Genomic DNA, 15,114 nt, shown 5'->3' with positions numbered 1-15,114 from the left:
TACCCAGCGGGCAGCGCCGGAGAGTAGCGTTACACCGCTGGCTCTCGGCCGGGCCTGGGGAACCGGGCTGCGGCTCGAGCGGCGGGAGTGTCTCGGGGAGGCGCGGCCCCTTTAAGAGGGGCGGTGGCCGCGGTGGGAGCTGTCAGCCGGCACCCAATGGGTGCTGGCGCCGCCCGCCGCCCTCTTCGCTCACCGCTCAACCGCACTCGGCGCCGCAGCCTGCGGCCGGGCCTGCGGAGAGCGCCCCGATTGGTTCGCCGGAGGGACGATCGCCACTCTGATTGGGTAGGAGTGCGGAGGGGCGGGGCTTCAAGCCTCGTTCAGGGTAGGCTGCGGCGCGGGGGAAGGAGACGCTGCCCTTCCGCGGCCATGGCGCGCGGCGGGGGGAACGGGGCAGCGAGCGGGGCCGGGCGCCCGCGGGTCGCGGTGAGTGGTGTCGGCAAAGCACATCTGCGGGAGCTGGGTGGGCCGCACCGCTGCGTCGTGGGGGTCAGAGACGGGAACCTCACCGAGTAGAAGCGGTCCTAGAGGTGGGGGGGATGCGCTGGGTGCAGGGAACGTAGGGATGCCCGGGGTGCGGGCGGCTCAGGGGTCCCTGAGCTGCAGGAGGGCCCGTGGGGGCAGTAGGCCCGAGTGGTGCCCCAGGGATGCCAGGTCCCTGAGCGTCCAGAGGGGTGCAAGGGGCACAGGGGTGCTCGGGGGTACGTTTGTGCGGGGTTGTGGAGATTGGTCCAAGGATGCAAACAGCCCAGGGAGCTCTGTTTGCAGGGCTCCAGTTTACTGCAGTGGGGCATCCCGTAGGGAGCATCCTGAGATGCCCAGGGGAGCAGGGCAGTGCTCGAGGTGTAAATGTGTTCTGGTAGGGCCAGCATTGCTTTGCCTTGAAGGACAAGGACAGGCAAGGTTTTCCTTGGCTTTGTGCTGTGTCCCCACTGCCAGTCAGGTGTAGTAACCTGCAGGCTGAACAGTGTCCCCTGGATTCTTTGTACTTTGCTCGTCTTTGTTCTGCTCTAGCCAAAATGTTACATTTAACCTTGTTCTGCAAGCTCCTGATACTCTGGTCCCTTGAGACTGTTGCCAAATGTGGCTCCTTAAGGGGCTGTGCCAGCCCTGGAGGCTGCGAGGTGCAAGGTTGCAATGTGATGTGGTCAGGTAGATGCAGGCTTATCACGTGGCTTTAAAACATGGGATGGGTTTCACTTGTCGGTGTGGGAAGGCACCTGAAAAGGCACCAGAGTGCTGCGTGGCAGGAGCGTGGCTGCACACGGGTAAGGGCAGTGTTTCCAAGTGCACTGATGTGAAGGCTGGCCTGGCTGGGAGAGCAGGACTAAAGCATTTATAACTTTGTGGTGGTTAAAAGATACTTCTCTGGTTTCAATGCATCTTTTTTTTTTTTTGTACCTCTGTCCTTGACATGAAGCAGGGCCCTGCTTCCTGGCTTCCAGCACTACTAAACTCAGGTTGCTTTGAAACCTCCTGGGAGAAATTGCCAATTGTGAAATAAGCCTTTGCTAAGTAGCTCTTTACAGTGACAGAATCAAGGGCTAGTAGTTTTGCTGATTAAGGTGCATATGTGGTTATTTGGAATAATCATGTTATTTATATGTGTTTTTTTTTTGTTTTGTTTTGTTTTACATGGGAGCTGCCAAAAGTTCTGTCCAGCCACACGCAGCCCATTGCAGAGCATGTGCAAATCTCTGGCACAGCTTCAGCTTTTGAGTGCAAGGACCCTGCTGCCACTGTAGAGCAGTTTGTGAACCTTACCCCTGTGTGAGAAGCAACAATTGCTGCTATGGATGGGGAGATGCTTTAAAGCTCAGGTTTGGCTCTAGCAGCCTTGTTGCCCTGAGTGAGCTGGTGTGCTGTTTGTGAAGTGCAGTACAGGGAAGTACAGGCTGTGTGTTACCTTCACTCACCTGATTCTTCCCTCCTCCTTCAGAATTGCTGGATGAAGGCTGACTCCAGGACACTGAGCTCGATGTCAGATGAAAGCTGGATTTCCGTGTGAGTGGCTCGCACAGCATCCATCCACAAGTGCCCTTCCCCTTCGTGACTCCTGAGGTGCTGAGGTCATCCTTTAGCCATGGCATTTAGAAGAACCGAGGGAATGTCCATCATCCAGGCCTTGGCAATGACTGTGGCGGAGATCCCCGTGTTTGTGTACACAACGTTTGGACAGGTACAACAAGAGAAAACTCTTTTCCAGCTGGTTCCTTGGGCTTTGTCTCTGGAGATTGTCTGCCAAGAAAGAAGAATCCGTGTTAATTGAGAGGAATAGAGGCATGATGGTGGGAAAACCTGTCTGTTTAGTTTGTATGTAGGGGCCAGGGTAGTGAGGATGGATTTGGAGTAGGGTGGGAGAAGTGTTTCCACATCACTCTGTGGGACAACGCCTGAATTCCAGCTTTCTTCTCTTCAAGGGCACTAAGTGCATATATACAATTAAAGATTATTGGTATATTTTCCATTTGTAGTAATGCAGTGTTTGGGGTAGTAAAGGTCAGCTACATACCAGGGTTTCAGAGCTGAACCTGGGTGACTCAGGTCTCGTCTGTTATGGGCTGTTTGTGAATGTTACAGCTTGTTTTGGCAATGAGAATTGAGACCAATTTCCCCAGGTTCCATCACATTGGTGCTATGCAGTTTCTCTCCTGTTAAGCTTCAGCTGTGTAGCAGATAATGGGAGGAGTCCTATGGGTGGGAGGGGAAATGCCAACGTACATTTCAGGTATCTCATCTTTACAACTGCTTAAAATTAAAAATACACATATATTAAAAGAAAGGATGGTAGACTTTGGTTTTTCATTGTTGCTCTTTCGTATCTTTTGTGTTTAAAGTCTGTCTTCTCTCAGCTGCGGCTCTCTCCAGGCCTACGTAAGGTACTGTTTGCTACAGCTCTTGGGACAGTTGCGTTGGCTCTTGCAGCTCATCAGCTGAAGCGACGTCGTCGCCGAAAGAAGCAGATTGCTCCAGAGAAGTGTGGCTTTAAGCCTGGAGGCGTCACAGTGCCCATTCTGCCAACCAGAAGGGTCTCTTCTGTGAAGAAAGGTTGGTCTTGCAATAAAAGGGAGACCCCAAAACCATGTAGCAAGGGAGTGTAGAGAATATTGCTGAAATAGTGTTCAAAGAAAGGGGATGTATAAGCAGCAGTGGGACCATAGAACGTTCCTGGTAAGTGGGCAGAGAGGAAAGAAAAGTGATTTCTGTGCACTAATTGATGTAGAATTGAATTAGAGATCTGAAGCACAGTGCTATGAACTAGTGCAGGAAAGGGAGAGATGCTAAGCTCAAAACCTTTGTGACTGGGGGAGGGGAAGTGACACTGAGGTTTTCCCTAAGGCATGTAGTTCCCATCCCCCTGTCCACACAAAGTCTATAGACTTGTTTTGCCATGCCTCCCTGATAATAACAGCCTGGGGCACACCATGACCTGGCTGCATATTGACTTTGGTGATGCCTGTGGGTGCTGTGTGCAGCTGCATCTGCCTGGGGCAGCATGGAGAGGGTGGTGGCCTAGCTGTGGGTCAGGAGTGTCTGTCCCAGCTGCTGAAGCTCCCACCTTGGGCAGCTTCTTCACCCACTTGTATTGTTTGTTCAGGATAAGGCTGACCCAGCTCCTCATTAAGCACTGTAGGGGAAAGAAATAAAACAACAACAAAAACCCTTGAAGCATGCTAAATAACTATGGAAGCACCATTGTTTGTGCTATGTCCGTGTTCTGCCCAGCCTAAGGGAAGCTGGAGGAGTTTCTCCTTGATGCTTTCCATTTGTGCTCGCCTCCTACCATCAAAGACAATGCAAGTTCATTCCTCAGCCTCAGGTCCCTTTATAGCAACTTGCTTTGTGTCTAGAACAAAATAGACCGTAAAGGAGACGTGACTCATTTCTAGGTATTGGATGCTGCCTTGCCTATCTGCGGTCACGCTTGACAGGGCAACATTCCTCTCCTTAAACCACAGCTGCAGTGAATCTCTTTTGCTTTGTGCCGGGTTTTCCTGTGACTGCTGTAGTTTCTCATGTGGACTGCACGTTCTGTAGCTTGCAGGGTTCCCATGCCCGACAGCATTTGCTGTGACAGGAGAGCCTGTCTCCATCCCCTGCATGCACAGGCCACCAGGTTTAAAATCCTGTTTTTGTGTGACCTTAACTTCAGGATACTCCAGCAAGAGAGTCCAGAGTCCCAGCAGCAAAAGCAACGACACGCTCAGCGGGATCTCCTCCATCGAGCCCAGCAAACATTCCAGTTCCTCCCACAGCCTTGCCTCGGTAAGGACCTTCTCAGAAGGGTTGAGAGAAGCAGGGGTGACAGATTAGTGCATCTCCGTGTAACAAGATCACCAGGTCCATGGGCTTGTGCTGGCTGATGGATAATGCCAAGATTCTTGAAGTAGGAGAGGTTACGGTGTAACTGGAGGGCAGTCTTGTTGTAATTCAGCAGTGATGGTCTGGAGCTGTCTGAGGCAGGCATGCCTCCAGAATCATAGCAGTGTTTTTTTCTGACCAAGAGCCTCAGGGTGTCTTTGGTCAGCAAGAGGCTGTGGAGGGACTTGTGTGTGGGATGCAGCCATGATTCCTTCAGGCTATCTATGCCCTTCTACAGGAGCAAGAATGAATTGTTACTGGAACTTGCAGCGGTGGGAAATTTGTTTCCTTCTGTAGTGGGGTGTTAGATGGACCAACCCTTGTGTCATTGCAGCCCTTCTGCCTCTATACAGGCTACTCAAGGTTGTTCAATTTTTAAAACCACATTAACTTCCAAAAACAGATAGCTCTGTTAATGAAACAGCGCAGGCTGGGACGCAGCCCAGTGGTTCTACGTCCTTCAAAGCAGAAGCTGTCACTGTGTATATCCACCTCTTGTGAGACCAAAGGCAGAAACGCTGGGGAATGTTTGTGGCTTCAGGGCCTGTTTGATATCCTCGCTGCTAAAAGCTGGAGCAACAGGAGGCACAAGTGAACAGCAGCTTCCAACACCATGATGTGCCACAAAACTCCTTGGCATCAGTTGCAGGAGCACTTGTGCTTGGTGTTTCACTAGCAGTGCTGAGGAAGGAAGGAGAAAAATCATCTAGCCACAATGCAGGTACTGCATTATTTTTAGCACGCTCTGATATTTGAAGAACCAGAAAGCTGACAAAAATTTGTGCTGGCCAAAGTGTGTCTCCAGCAGGCGGCAGTGCTGGCACGGTGCTGGGTGTGCAGCCTGTCTGTTTTTCCCTGGGTAATTGGGACAGCATGGGATGCGCCTGTGCACGGCGCACTGTGCCCAGCCCTGGCCTCCTCCCCCTCCATGGACTCGCAGCCATTTAATTCCCCTTGGCTTCTCCCTTCCCGCAGATGCTGTCCGGGTTTTGTAATGCTGAAAGCTGTTTCTCTTGACATAAAAGTATCTGAATTCTTTTTTCCACTGCTGGTCCTTGAGTAATGATATTCACACTGAGAAATCTGTTCCAGTACCCCTTCACTGTGTGGCAGCTGAACTTCTGTGATGTTGTCCTCATTGCTTTTATGTTATGTGATGGGAGAACAGCTCATCCTTCACACAGCTGCAGGTTCTGCCTGCTGTCTTGCCTGGTTTCCTGAGCTTTGTCACTTATTTACTAAGTCAGAAGCAGTGAATTGCTCTTTGCAGTCCTGGATCTCAAAGTGATTTATTACGACTCCACAGAGATGAATCAATGAGGGCATGGCTAGAACTGTCTATCAGCCATTTATTGTAGCTTTTTCTCTAGCATCAGGCTCACATTTGGGCATTTTATCTAAGTAATCTGAAAACAACTATGAAAATACTGATCATTGATTTTATCTGAACCCAGCACTTTGTTTTGCCAGACTTCAGAAGATGCTTATGCACAGGGGTGAAACTTGAGCAAGCTGACAATTTGCATTGTGGATCTTAGTGCTCAGCCTTCCCGTGACAAGGTTTAGTTACAAAGAAAGAGCTGGAATTTCCCTTGGCCAAATTCCCCAGCTGTATTTTTGCTGCTAATCTGCTGCTTTTTTTGGAGTGCGGTTACTTCTCCCACTTCCAATGTCCTTCTGTATGGAAAGCTGGGGCTGACACAAACTTCGTGTCAAAATGCTTGTGCTGTTGTAGTGTTTCCTTTGAAGTTTTCTTGGGCTGTTGCCTCCAGAGGTGCTGTCCTACTTGTGCTCACAGTTGCACACCTCGCTGTTTCCTAATGAAGCCTCACTGTAAATTGGTGAGGGAAGGTATTTCCTGCTTGGATTTCTGTGCTTTCAAAGACACTGCTGTGGTGCCAGGTGGCAAAGAGCGGGATTTCTTGTGTCCCCTCTTAACAGCTCTTGGCAGTTGACAGCATGGTGTGAACCTGCATGGGAAGGGACTGGTAATTGTTCATACCACCCCTTACAAGGCAAGGGAGTTTTAATGCTGACCCTCCTGGAGATATTTCGAAAGGTATTTGCCTGCTTGCGCAGGGGGGTTGGACTTGGTGATCTCTGGAGCTCCCTTCCAATCCCTACAATTCTGTGATTCCTGCAGATGGTAGCTGTGAATTCTTCGAGTCCAACACCAGCATCGGCTGGGATGTGGGAGGCCCAGGCCATGGGGGATGGTGGAGCCATCGGCGATTCCAGTGCAGAAAGCCTCTATGTTCAAGGTAAACAAACACAGGAGTTAACATCACCCTCTGGGGTTGTTTATCATGGGAAGAGCAAAAATAGGGTGTGAAGTGGCATAGATCATCAGCAGCTGTATGTCTATGCAGTGGAGGTTCACCTTTGTGTTCTAATAGCAAGCTTTCTCCCATCCTTGGCGTAAACTCAGTCACCTGTTGGTTGCAAGATCTCAGAGCTTTCTTTGGTTGTGCTGCCAGGTATGGAGTTGTTTGAGGAGGCCCTGCAGAAGTGGGAACAGGCACTGACCATCAGGCAGCGGGACAGTGCTAGTTCCAGCACTCCTGTGCCCTGGGACAGCAAGAAACACCAAGAGAACTTGTCTGAGAATGCCTCAGAGGTAGGTCCTTCTCTTTTCTCTTGCATTTGGCAGCTGGGAAACATGCCAGAATGCCAGACAAGATGCTAGTAGTAGTAATAACTAATAGGATAGAAGAAGAGCAGATTAAGGGCAGAGCTGGGCCAGACTGTTTAAGAGCTGTCTACATCTGTGGCTTCCTTATGCAGTGTGAGTGGGTGATTTTTTTTATTTTTTATTTTTTTCTTTCTAATAAGTCTCTCCCCCTCATTCCTCAGCTTTTCTGCCCACCTTCCAGAACATGTCAGTCACTGTCATGCAACTGCTCAAGCAGCAGAGACTGCAGTAGGAAAAGGCTGTAACAGATGCAGTGCCTGAGAGAAAGAAAGAGCTTTTTGCCTGGCTGTGTTGTGTCTATAACTCTTTAACACGTTGAAAGTAGAGATCTTGGTGGTCACTCTCACTTCCTAGGGAGGTGAGTGGAGAAGCAGGATGCAGCTGCTTGTGTGTATTAATGACTAAAGCAAAGTAGCTGCTAAGAATGTCTCTGTTCACAGAACAAGTGGAGGGGGGAGATGTGTAACTTGTTCCACCTACAGAACAAGTATTTTAGGACAACGTCTTGTCTTGGACCTGATGACTGTGCTGGGCAGACCTCTGATAAAAGAGGAGATCCAAACTAAGAAGGCTCCGTGATGACTGACTACGAAGCTAAACAGAGCAGCTGTAGCTCAGGTTTGTGAAAGGAGCTAAACTCCAAACATTCCAGGAGTTCTCAGTGGTAAAAAGTGTTTCAAGGCTGTCATAAATAGGGCCTAGTGTAGTAAGTGTATTGGATATTTGCCTTCTGGAGTGGGTATTTATGCAAGTCAAATCTGCGTTCTTGCTGTTACTTTTTAAAGCATCCTATAGAATGGCTTGGGTTGGAAAGGACCCCAAGGATCATCAAGTTCCACCCCCCTGCCACAGGCAGGGCCACCAACCTGCATAGTGTTTCTGCAAACAAATCCAACATCACAATAGATCCTGTGCTTCTTACTAATGCTTCTATCTACTGGGTGACATATTCACACAGACACGGGGCATGAGGGCAAGATGCTGTGTCTTATTTTCCTTTTTTCTTCTTATGCTTACAGCAAGCTTTGCTTGTGCCCAGCACCTTAATCCAAGGACACTTATGCCATTATCCAGTTCTGGATACACCTCTGTATTCAACACAGGTTCTCTGATATATGATTTCAGCCTAATTTCATTGAAGAGGGAATCACGAGTCAGGAGAGTTAAGTTACTGTAACTTGTAAACATACCTGTTTCTCTGGATAGCAGACTGAAGTTCTTTCTTTTTTAACAGGAATACGAAATTGTGGAGCTAAAATTCCAGAGGATTTGAATAGGCTCTATAGAAGCATTCCTCCCATTACAATATTTGCTGTATTGTAGGATTGAGCTCTCTCTCTTTTTCTCCTTCTCTCTCTCTCTCTTGCATGTAATTTAATCTGTAAATTCTATGGCATTTATGTTCAAGGAGGAGTCTCAGAAAAGAGAGTTTGCTGAGAAGTTGGAGTCCCTCTTGCACCGAGCCTACCACCTCCAGGAGGAGTTTGGGTCTTCGCTTCCATCAGACAGCATGCTGCTGGATCTGGGTGAGCTGGGTGTGAAATACATTAGTTAAACAGCTTTTCTGTTTTTCTTTTCCACGAGCAAAGCAAAAGAGTGTTGGCAAAATGCTCTTATGAGGGTGGGAGAGAGAGCATAGTGACTGTAGGAGGAATAGTAGTCTGTGAACTCCAACACGTGTGGCTTCTTTGTCTCCTCCAGAGAAGACTTTAATGCTTCCGCTGACGGATGGGTCATTACGGCTTCGGACAGATGATGAAGACAGCTCAATTTCTGAGGACTCCTTCTTCTCTGCAGCAGAGGTAACTTAAGTTCCTACTGTGCGTAGCAGAGTGGCTGCTTGGAGGGAAGCCACAAAGACAGTGGAGCCAATCACGTCTTAATAAAGGAAAATGATAAAACGTGGAGCAACAGCACCAGATTGGATAGACGTTAGGAAAAGCTTTTTCATTAAGGTGATGGTGCAGCCTTCCCCGGAAAGATCAGGAAATCTCATTATGTGGAGGCTTTCAAGGCTTGCCCAGAACGAACCATAACTGACCTGATCTCTGTGGGTAACCATTCTTCTTCAAGTGGGAGGCTGGAGGTCCTTTTCATCCAACATCTTGGGTCATCTTCCAATCTACTGTAGAAAACATGCTAAAACAGCTAGGAAAATGCTGTGTCTAATGTAATGTGGCTTGGTTTTGTGTGTTCAGGGAATACTGAGCTGTGTGAAACTGGTGGGAAGGAAAATATCTTTGCATGAAATAATTGGGGCTGACAAAAGTTTGCCAGCTAAAGAAGGAATGTCTTGCTTGAGTGCAGTCCCCAAGTATTCACAAATATTTAATGAGGTCATTTGTTTTTTTTCCCATGCTTCTTGCTACCGTTACAGCTCTTTGACTCTCTTCACTTTGAGGAAATACCATTCCATCTATCAAAGCCAGTAGCAGCATATGAAGAAGCCCTGCAGCTAGTGAAAGAAGGGAAGGTTGCATGCCGGACATTGAGGTGAAGTGCCACCTGGAGTTGTGGATGTTTGTGTCAGGGCTCCTTTGAGCAATATGAACACAGTATTTACCTTTGAACAGCCCTATAAAAAGAATAACCCTTTGGGGCAGGAAACTCCTAGCATCTTTGTTGTTTGGACTCCTAGCATCTTTGTTTGGATTTTCTAGATTTTAGGTGCATGGTAAGAAAGGATATTATCCCAGGAAGTTAATAATAATGTTCTGTGTGGTGGGTTGCACAGTTCTATGCTGTGGCAGCCTTTACAGCGATACTGTGATCCTCCAGAGAACTACACAAAGGAAACACACTTATTACTTTCTTGTAGGCAGAGCCTGGAATTTTTTTTTCTTAGAAAAGCATAGTTGTTAGGGTCACAGATATTAGGAGAACTGAGATTTATGCATTCATTGCCTTTTCCCTCTAGGACAGAGCTTCTTGGCTGCTATAGTGACCAGGATTTCCTTGCAAAGCTGCACTGTGTCAGACAGGCCTTCAAGGTGAGAATGGTTCAGTGAAGGAGTGTGAGGCTGGCTGTCCTTGTGGTTCCTGCATTGCCATGGCATGTTGCCCCCAGCAGTGTTCTTTTACATCCATGTAGGACTGAAGTCTTTTCCCTCTAGAGCAAGTAAAAACAGAAACAGTCCAAGCTTCTGTTACTTAACTTTGTAATTATCACTGATTTGATTTGGAGAGGAATAAGTATCCCCTAGTCCCCATGCCCAGCTTGAGTGGTGATTACCTGGCTGCCTCTTTGCTGATCTAGTGTTGGAACGTGAAAGCTTGGGAATTGCATAGCTGGCCAGAAGCTGTCACTCCCATTCATGGTGACTTCTTTTGTTCCCTTTGCAGGAGCTGCTGGAGGATGAAAGCAATCAACTGTTTTTTGGAGAGGTTGGGAAGCAAATGGTGATAGGATTGATGACAAAAGCTGAAAAGGTAGGAAGCTTGAAAGTGGCTTATTTCTCTTGTGGGTACAGGAACACTTGTTCCAATGCACTAGACAAATTATGGACTGTAAAAGGAGAAAACTTCATCTGCATACAGGTGACCATTGTGAAAAGTAAATTGCCAATGTTTTTAGTCTTGTTCAACCAAATTCTCAGGAAAGAGGCTCTCTGCAGCTCCTGTCCACAGTTTGTCACTGTGCCTTACTACAGAGAGAGCAGAAGGTACAGAGTACATCACAGGAATATTCAAATACAGAATAAGGAAATAATAATGAAACCTCTGCTTCAACCACATCATCTCCCAAGCAGAGAGATGCTTGCACAGTGTTAATCTTACTGGACTTGGTTTGTGTATAGGTGCCTCTAACCACTTCCTTGAAGACAGCTAAGTATGTGCTTTAAGTCGCAGCTGAGCCTGGGGCTGTCCGTGCCTCCCACAGAAAAAAGTATTTCCATACAAAGTGTGTGTTGGCTGAAAAATTCAGCCAGTGGCATGTGTTGATGTTTGTTAGCTCAAAATAGAGAAGTAAGCCTTCAGTATGATGTGTCCACAACTGCTGTACCTTCTGAAGTGTTTTTTCTCTGCTCTTGCAGAATCCCAAAGCTTTTCTGGAAAGCTACGAGGAGATGCTGCATTATGCACTGAAGCCAGAAACCTGGCCGACCACACAGCAGGAGCTGGAGGGAAGAGGGGTTGGTAAAGACATTCTCTCTAAACATTGGAGAGGAGTTGGAGAGTAATGGATATGTAGGAACAACCATGGAGTGAATGAATGGCTTCTGAAATATGATTACTTTGCAATTGTACGTTGTGAGGGAGGCCAGGGGGAAAAGTGCCTGGCTGAGTGTTTAAGCTTCACAGCAAATCTTGCTTTCAGCAATGTTAGCACTACTGTGTTTTGAAAGTAAAAATAATGGGGGGAACAAAACCACCACATCCTCTTTCTGGAGGGCACAAGCTAATGTGTGTAGCTCTAAGATTTGCTTGCCCTTTTGACTGGACTTTTCCTGGACTCAGGAATTGGAAGCCCCTTGGCCAGCCCCTGCCTGGGGTTTGGCCAGTGAACTGAATGAACACAGCTTCCTATGCTGGTGGCAAACACTGTTTTGTTGTTTCAAAGTCCATCTCTTTTTTTTTTTTTGTAAACCTGTTTCCTTTACAGACTGCTCTGCTCTCTGACAGGTGGTGTGCATGAGTTTCTTTGATATTGTGCTGGATTTTATCCTCATGGATGCTTTTGAGGATTTGGAGAATCCACCTTCCTCTGTGCTGGCTGTGCTGCGCAACCGTTGGCTGTCCGACAGCTTCAAGGAGACGGTGGGTTCACCAGGCAGTGCTTGTGTCCAGCAATGCCAAAGCTAGGAAAGATGATCATACAGCACTTTGACTGGCCTGGCAGAACAGTGTTTTCTCTTTAGAAACACCGTATTTTCTCGAAACTCTCAACAGCAGTCCTCCAGTAAATCAGCTATCTGCTCAAAGTCTGTATTCTGGGGCATGTGGCAGCTATGCCAGATTGTATTAGAGATCTTCAAAAACACTTTGGTTTGTCTAGAATGGATCTGTAGTGGCCAAACCTGCTTCCAGCTCGTATGGATTTTTCCTAACTAATTTTAGTTGTTGGCACAAAAGGGCCACTGCTTTGATGTTTCAATGGCAATGTGTTGGCAGGCTGTTTTTTTCTTCAGAAGAGTAATCCCAGCAAATTATGGTCTCTTTGTTAATTGTAGGCCCTAGCAACTGCCTGCTGGTCTGTTCTGAAAGCAAAAAGGAGGCTTCTAATGGTAAGCAAGATTAATGAAGAGGGAAAGAATCAAATGCATTTGAAGCTGAAAAGATTTCACCAAGATCTTGGTGAAACGCAAAATCTTTGTGGTATAAGAATGAACTGAATTGCATTCTCTCTGCTTTAGAGTGCTGAGGTCCTGCTGTCATTTCTCTGTACCAGTGCAACATCAGTGTTTTACAGTTCTGTGTTTATTTTCACTTTTTCTTTATAAGAAGATCCAGAGAATAATGTTCTCCATTTGTTATTCCCTATCCTTGCTCACGATCCCATAGGAATGGTCTCAGTTGCTCTCTGAACTGTAGTTTGCCTGTTGGCAGTGCAGTGACTGGGCTCACCTGCTCTCCTGCCTCACAGTGCTGACCACTGGTAGTTTGTACTTAGTGCATTTCCCTTAAACCTGCTGCTTTTTTAAGTACTGCAGCAAATGAGTTTGAGGACCTGGAAAACAGGAAGCTGCAACTGCACAATCCCTACTTCTACCGCAGGGACTGTGGCCTCTGGCAAGTGTTCAGCTTCTATCCCACAGCTAGCTGGTATGACAGGGTTTGCCTTGTGAGATGATGCAAAGAGTAGTGAGTACACTGGAAGCTGTATTGCCATGCAGAATCTCCATCTTAGCTATCTGGGATTTTTTTCTGCTCATTCCTGGCTTACTTTGGAGATTGCAAGTAGAGTTGGTAAGGACTGCCTGATGGTCGCCTTCCATCTTCTTCTATTTATTCTTCTCCTGAAAGAGTAGCTTAGGAACATAAAGATAGAAAGCTCAAGTCATCCTTCAAGAAATCTGATGGATAACTGTAATTCTGCAGGAAGAGAGATTCTTAAGCAGCTCTTCAGTTACTGAAGCACAGTGCTGGCATGGTAGTTCCAACTGTGGTAGTTGATATGGAACAAGCTGCTAATTCTGTCTGAGAACTGAGACCTACCAATTTTTCCCTTCCTTGTGGCAGGTACCAGATGGCTTTATCTCTCACTTCTACTCCGTATCGGAGCATGTCAGTCCTGTTCTAGCCTTTGGTTTTCTGGGGCCCAAGCAGCAGCTTGCTGAAGTCTGCAGTTTCTTCAAGGTAGGATGGCTTTCCTATAATATATATATATATATAGCAGGCATACAAAATTCCTTATGGAATAGGTGGTACTGGAAGGTATGAGTGAAGGTCTCCTTACTGTAAAACTCCCTTTTATCTTTGCAGCACCAGATAGTACAATATCTGAAGGACATGTTTGATCTGGACAATGTGAGATACACAACAGTGCAGCTGCTGGCAGAAGACATCTTGCAGCTGTCACGGAGGCGCAGTGAGATCCTCTTGGGATATCTGGGCACAGAGAGCTCCCCTGAGATGAATGGCACACTTCCCATTGAAAACGAGCCTCTGAAGGAGCTCATCTGATGGCAATCAGAGGAGGAAAACAGTTTTGTACAAGGACTTTTTGCCTCACAGAATTGGATTAAACTACCTGCAATGGTCAGTGGTGGCCACAAGACTATCTCAACACACAGCAGCCTGGTGGGACCTTCTGCTTTTTGTAGCCAGTACTGTTTGCTGGATGGATCCAGGACCACTTGCCAGCTTATGGTTTGAATTTTGTCTTTGTTCCACCCTTCCATACCTTTTATTATTTTTAATGTGTCAGATAAATCATGAACTGAATTGGCTGAGACTTTTGCCAGTTCTCTTGAGTAGGGCAACCCATGTACCTATTTGGCCTATGTGTTATCTGGCAGATGGTTCCTCAGATGTTTATGGTTGTGTTGGAGGAGCAGGAACATCACTGGTAAATTTTCCACTTGACCCTTGGCTTCTCACACAGGTTTATGTTGCTTTGGGATTTTTATTACTGTTATTTTTCTGCTGTGTTTCTACAGATATTACTGCTGATTTGACTTCACATATTTTAACACATGCAACATGACTAGCAATTTTTATTTTTTTTCCCCAGGGAGGAAGTAGTAGTTCTGTAAAGCACTGAAGTGAAACACGGACTTTTGTAACCGATCTGTAACTCTGAGGAAGCTGGTCTGTTCCCTCCACATTGCTGTTCTTTGCAGGCCAGATGACGTGCTGTGCTGTGGTCATCTTTCCTTAGGAGACTGCTGAGGTCTGTTTGCCCTAAAGGCAAGTTATTGTGTGGACGGGGTGGATCTGCATCCTGCCTGTGGACACACAAAGTCTTTCACATCCATCAAAGTGCCTTGCTGTATTTCAGAATTAGCCAGCAGCAGTTCTTGCTAAGTAAGAGGAATGCAGAGTGAAGTACACAAGCAAAGGGAACTGGTGTAGCATGGTGCCTGTTCCTATTACACACAAGGCCAGAAGACAGATGGATGTTGGATGTATATACAGGAGAGATTGTGCAGGTACTTGAACTGGGATCAAGCTGCTAGAGAGGAAACTTTTTATTTTTTTTTTTAATACTTTGTTTATCCTAAGAAACACAATGTATAGTTTGGTGATGTAGTAAATGCAGGCCTATATAGAGCTGAGATGGGCTCTTCTCGTGTGATGTGATACTGACTGCACAGCTGGCACCTGAAGCCTGCCTGGATCATTCTCTGAATAGGAGATTAGGTTAGGATAGCAGCATTTGAGTGTGCTAGACTTGAGAAATTCATGGGGTTTTGCAAGGTTTGCAATGATGTACTGAGTCCTCTGTGACTGTAATGCTGCAGATGAAGGCTGAAGGTGCAGCCTGTCCTTCCTCCTGTTTTTGTCCACTGAGGGTCTCAGAGCCCAGGCTCAGAGCGAGGAGGTATTCAGGGAGAAGAAAATGGGGACTTGGACAAAAACACGAGTATTGCTGTTGTTTCACCCCCCCACCCCCCCCC

At 47.0% G+C, this 15,114-nt stretch overlaps 1 protein-coding gene across 2 annotated transcripts; it reads left to right on the top strand.

Annotated features, from left to right (window-relative positions):
• The first annotated feature begins 380 nt into the window (after nt 1-380).
• MIGA2 (mitoguardin 2) lies at nt 381-15,105 on the top strand. Of its 2 annotated transcripts, none has more exons than XM_042879279.1 (16): nt 381-426; nt 1,940-2,179; nt 2,853-3,048; nt 4,154-4,266; nt 6,506-6,623; nt 6,840-6,979; nt 8,463-8,580; nt 8,756-8,856; nt 9,432-9,547; nt 9,972-10,044; nt 10,397-10,483; nt 11,089-11,187; nt 11,678-11,812; nt 12,226-12,279; nt 13,235-13,351; nt 13,478-15,105. In XM_042879279.1, exons 2-16 carry the CDS (start codon nt 2,084-2,086, stop codon nt 13,676-13,678), a joined length of 1,764 nt encoding a protein of 587 aa, XP_042735213.1. In that variant the 5' UTR covers nt 381-426; nt 1,940-2,083; the 3' UTR covers nt 13,679-15,105. The 2 variants fall into 2 exon arrangements, with proteins under 2 accessions (XP_042735213.1, XP_042735212.1); XM_042879278.1 differs by having other exon boundaries at nt 2,838-3,048.
• Nucleotides 15,106-15,114: the final 9 nt, after the last annotated feature.

Source organism: Lagopus leucura, unplaced genomic scaffold (genome assembly GCF_019238085.1).
Source record: "Lagopus leucura isolate 7727_CA_CO unplaced genomic scaffold, USGS_WTPT01 Super-Scaffold_100022, whole genome shotgun sequence".
NCBI lineage: Eukaryota > Metazoa > Chordata > Aves > Galliformes > Phasianidae > Lagopus > Lagopus leucura.
Note: the sequence above shows the minus strand (reverse complement) of the source record. Positions and strands in the feature narration are given on the sequence as shown.

Bases quoted from the DNA above. Each gene is read 5' to 3' on its own strand.
- MIGA2 (XM_042879278.1), top strand. From the start codon at position 2,084: ATGGCATTTAGAAGAACCGAGGGAATGTCCATCATCCAGGCCTTGGCA. The intron at 8,857-9,431 runs GTAACTTAAGTT...CTACCGTTACAG, and splicing joins CCTTCTTCTCTGCAGCAGAG to CTCTTTGACTCTCTTCACTT. The intron at 11,813-12,225 runs GTGGGTTCACCA...TGTTAATTGTAG, and splicing joins CCGACAGCTTCAAGGAGACG to GCCCTAGCAACTGCCTGCTG.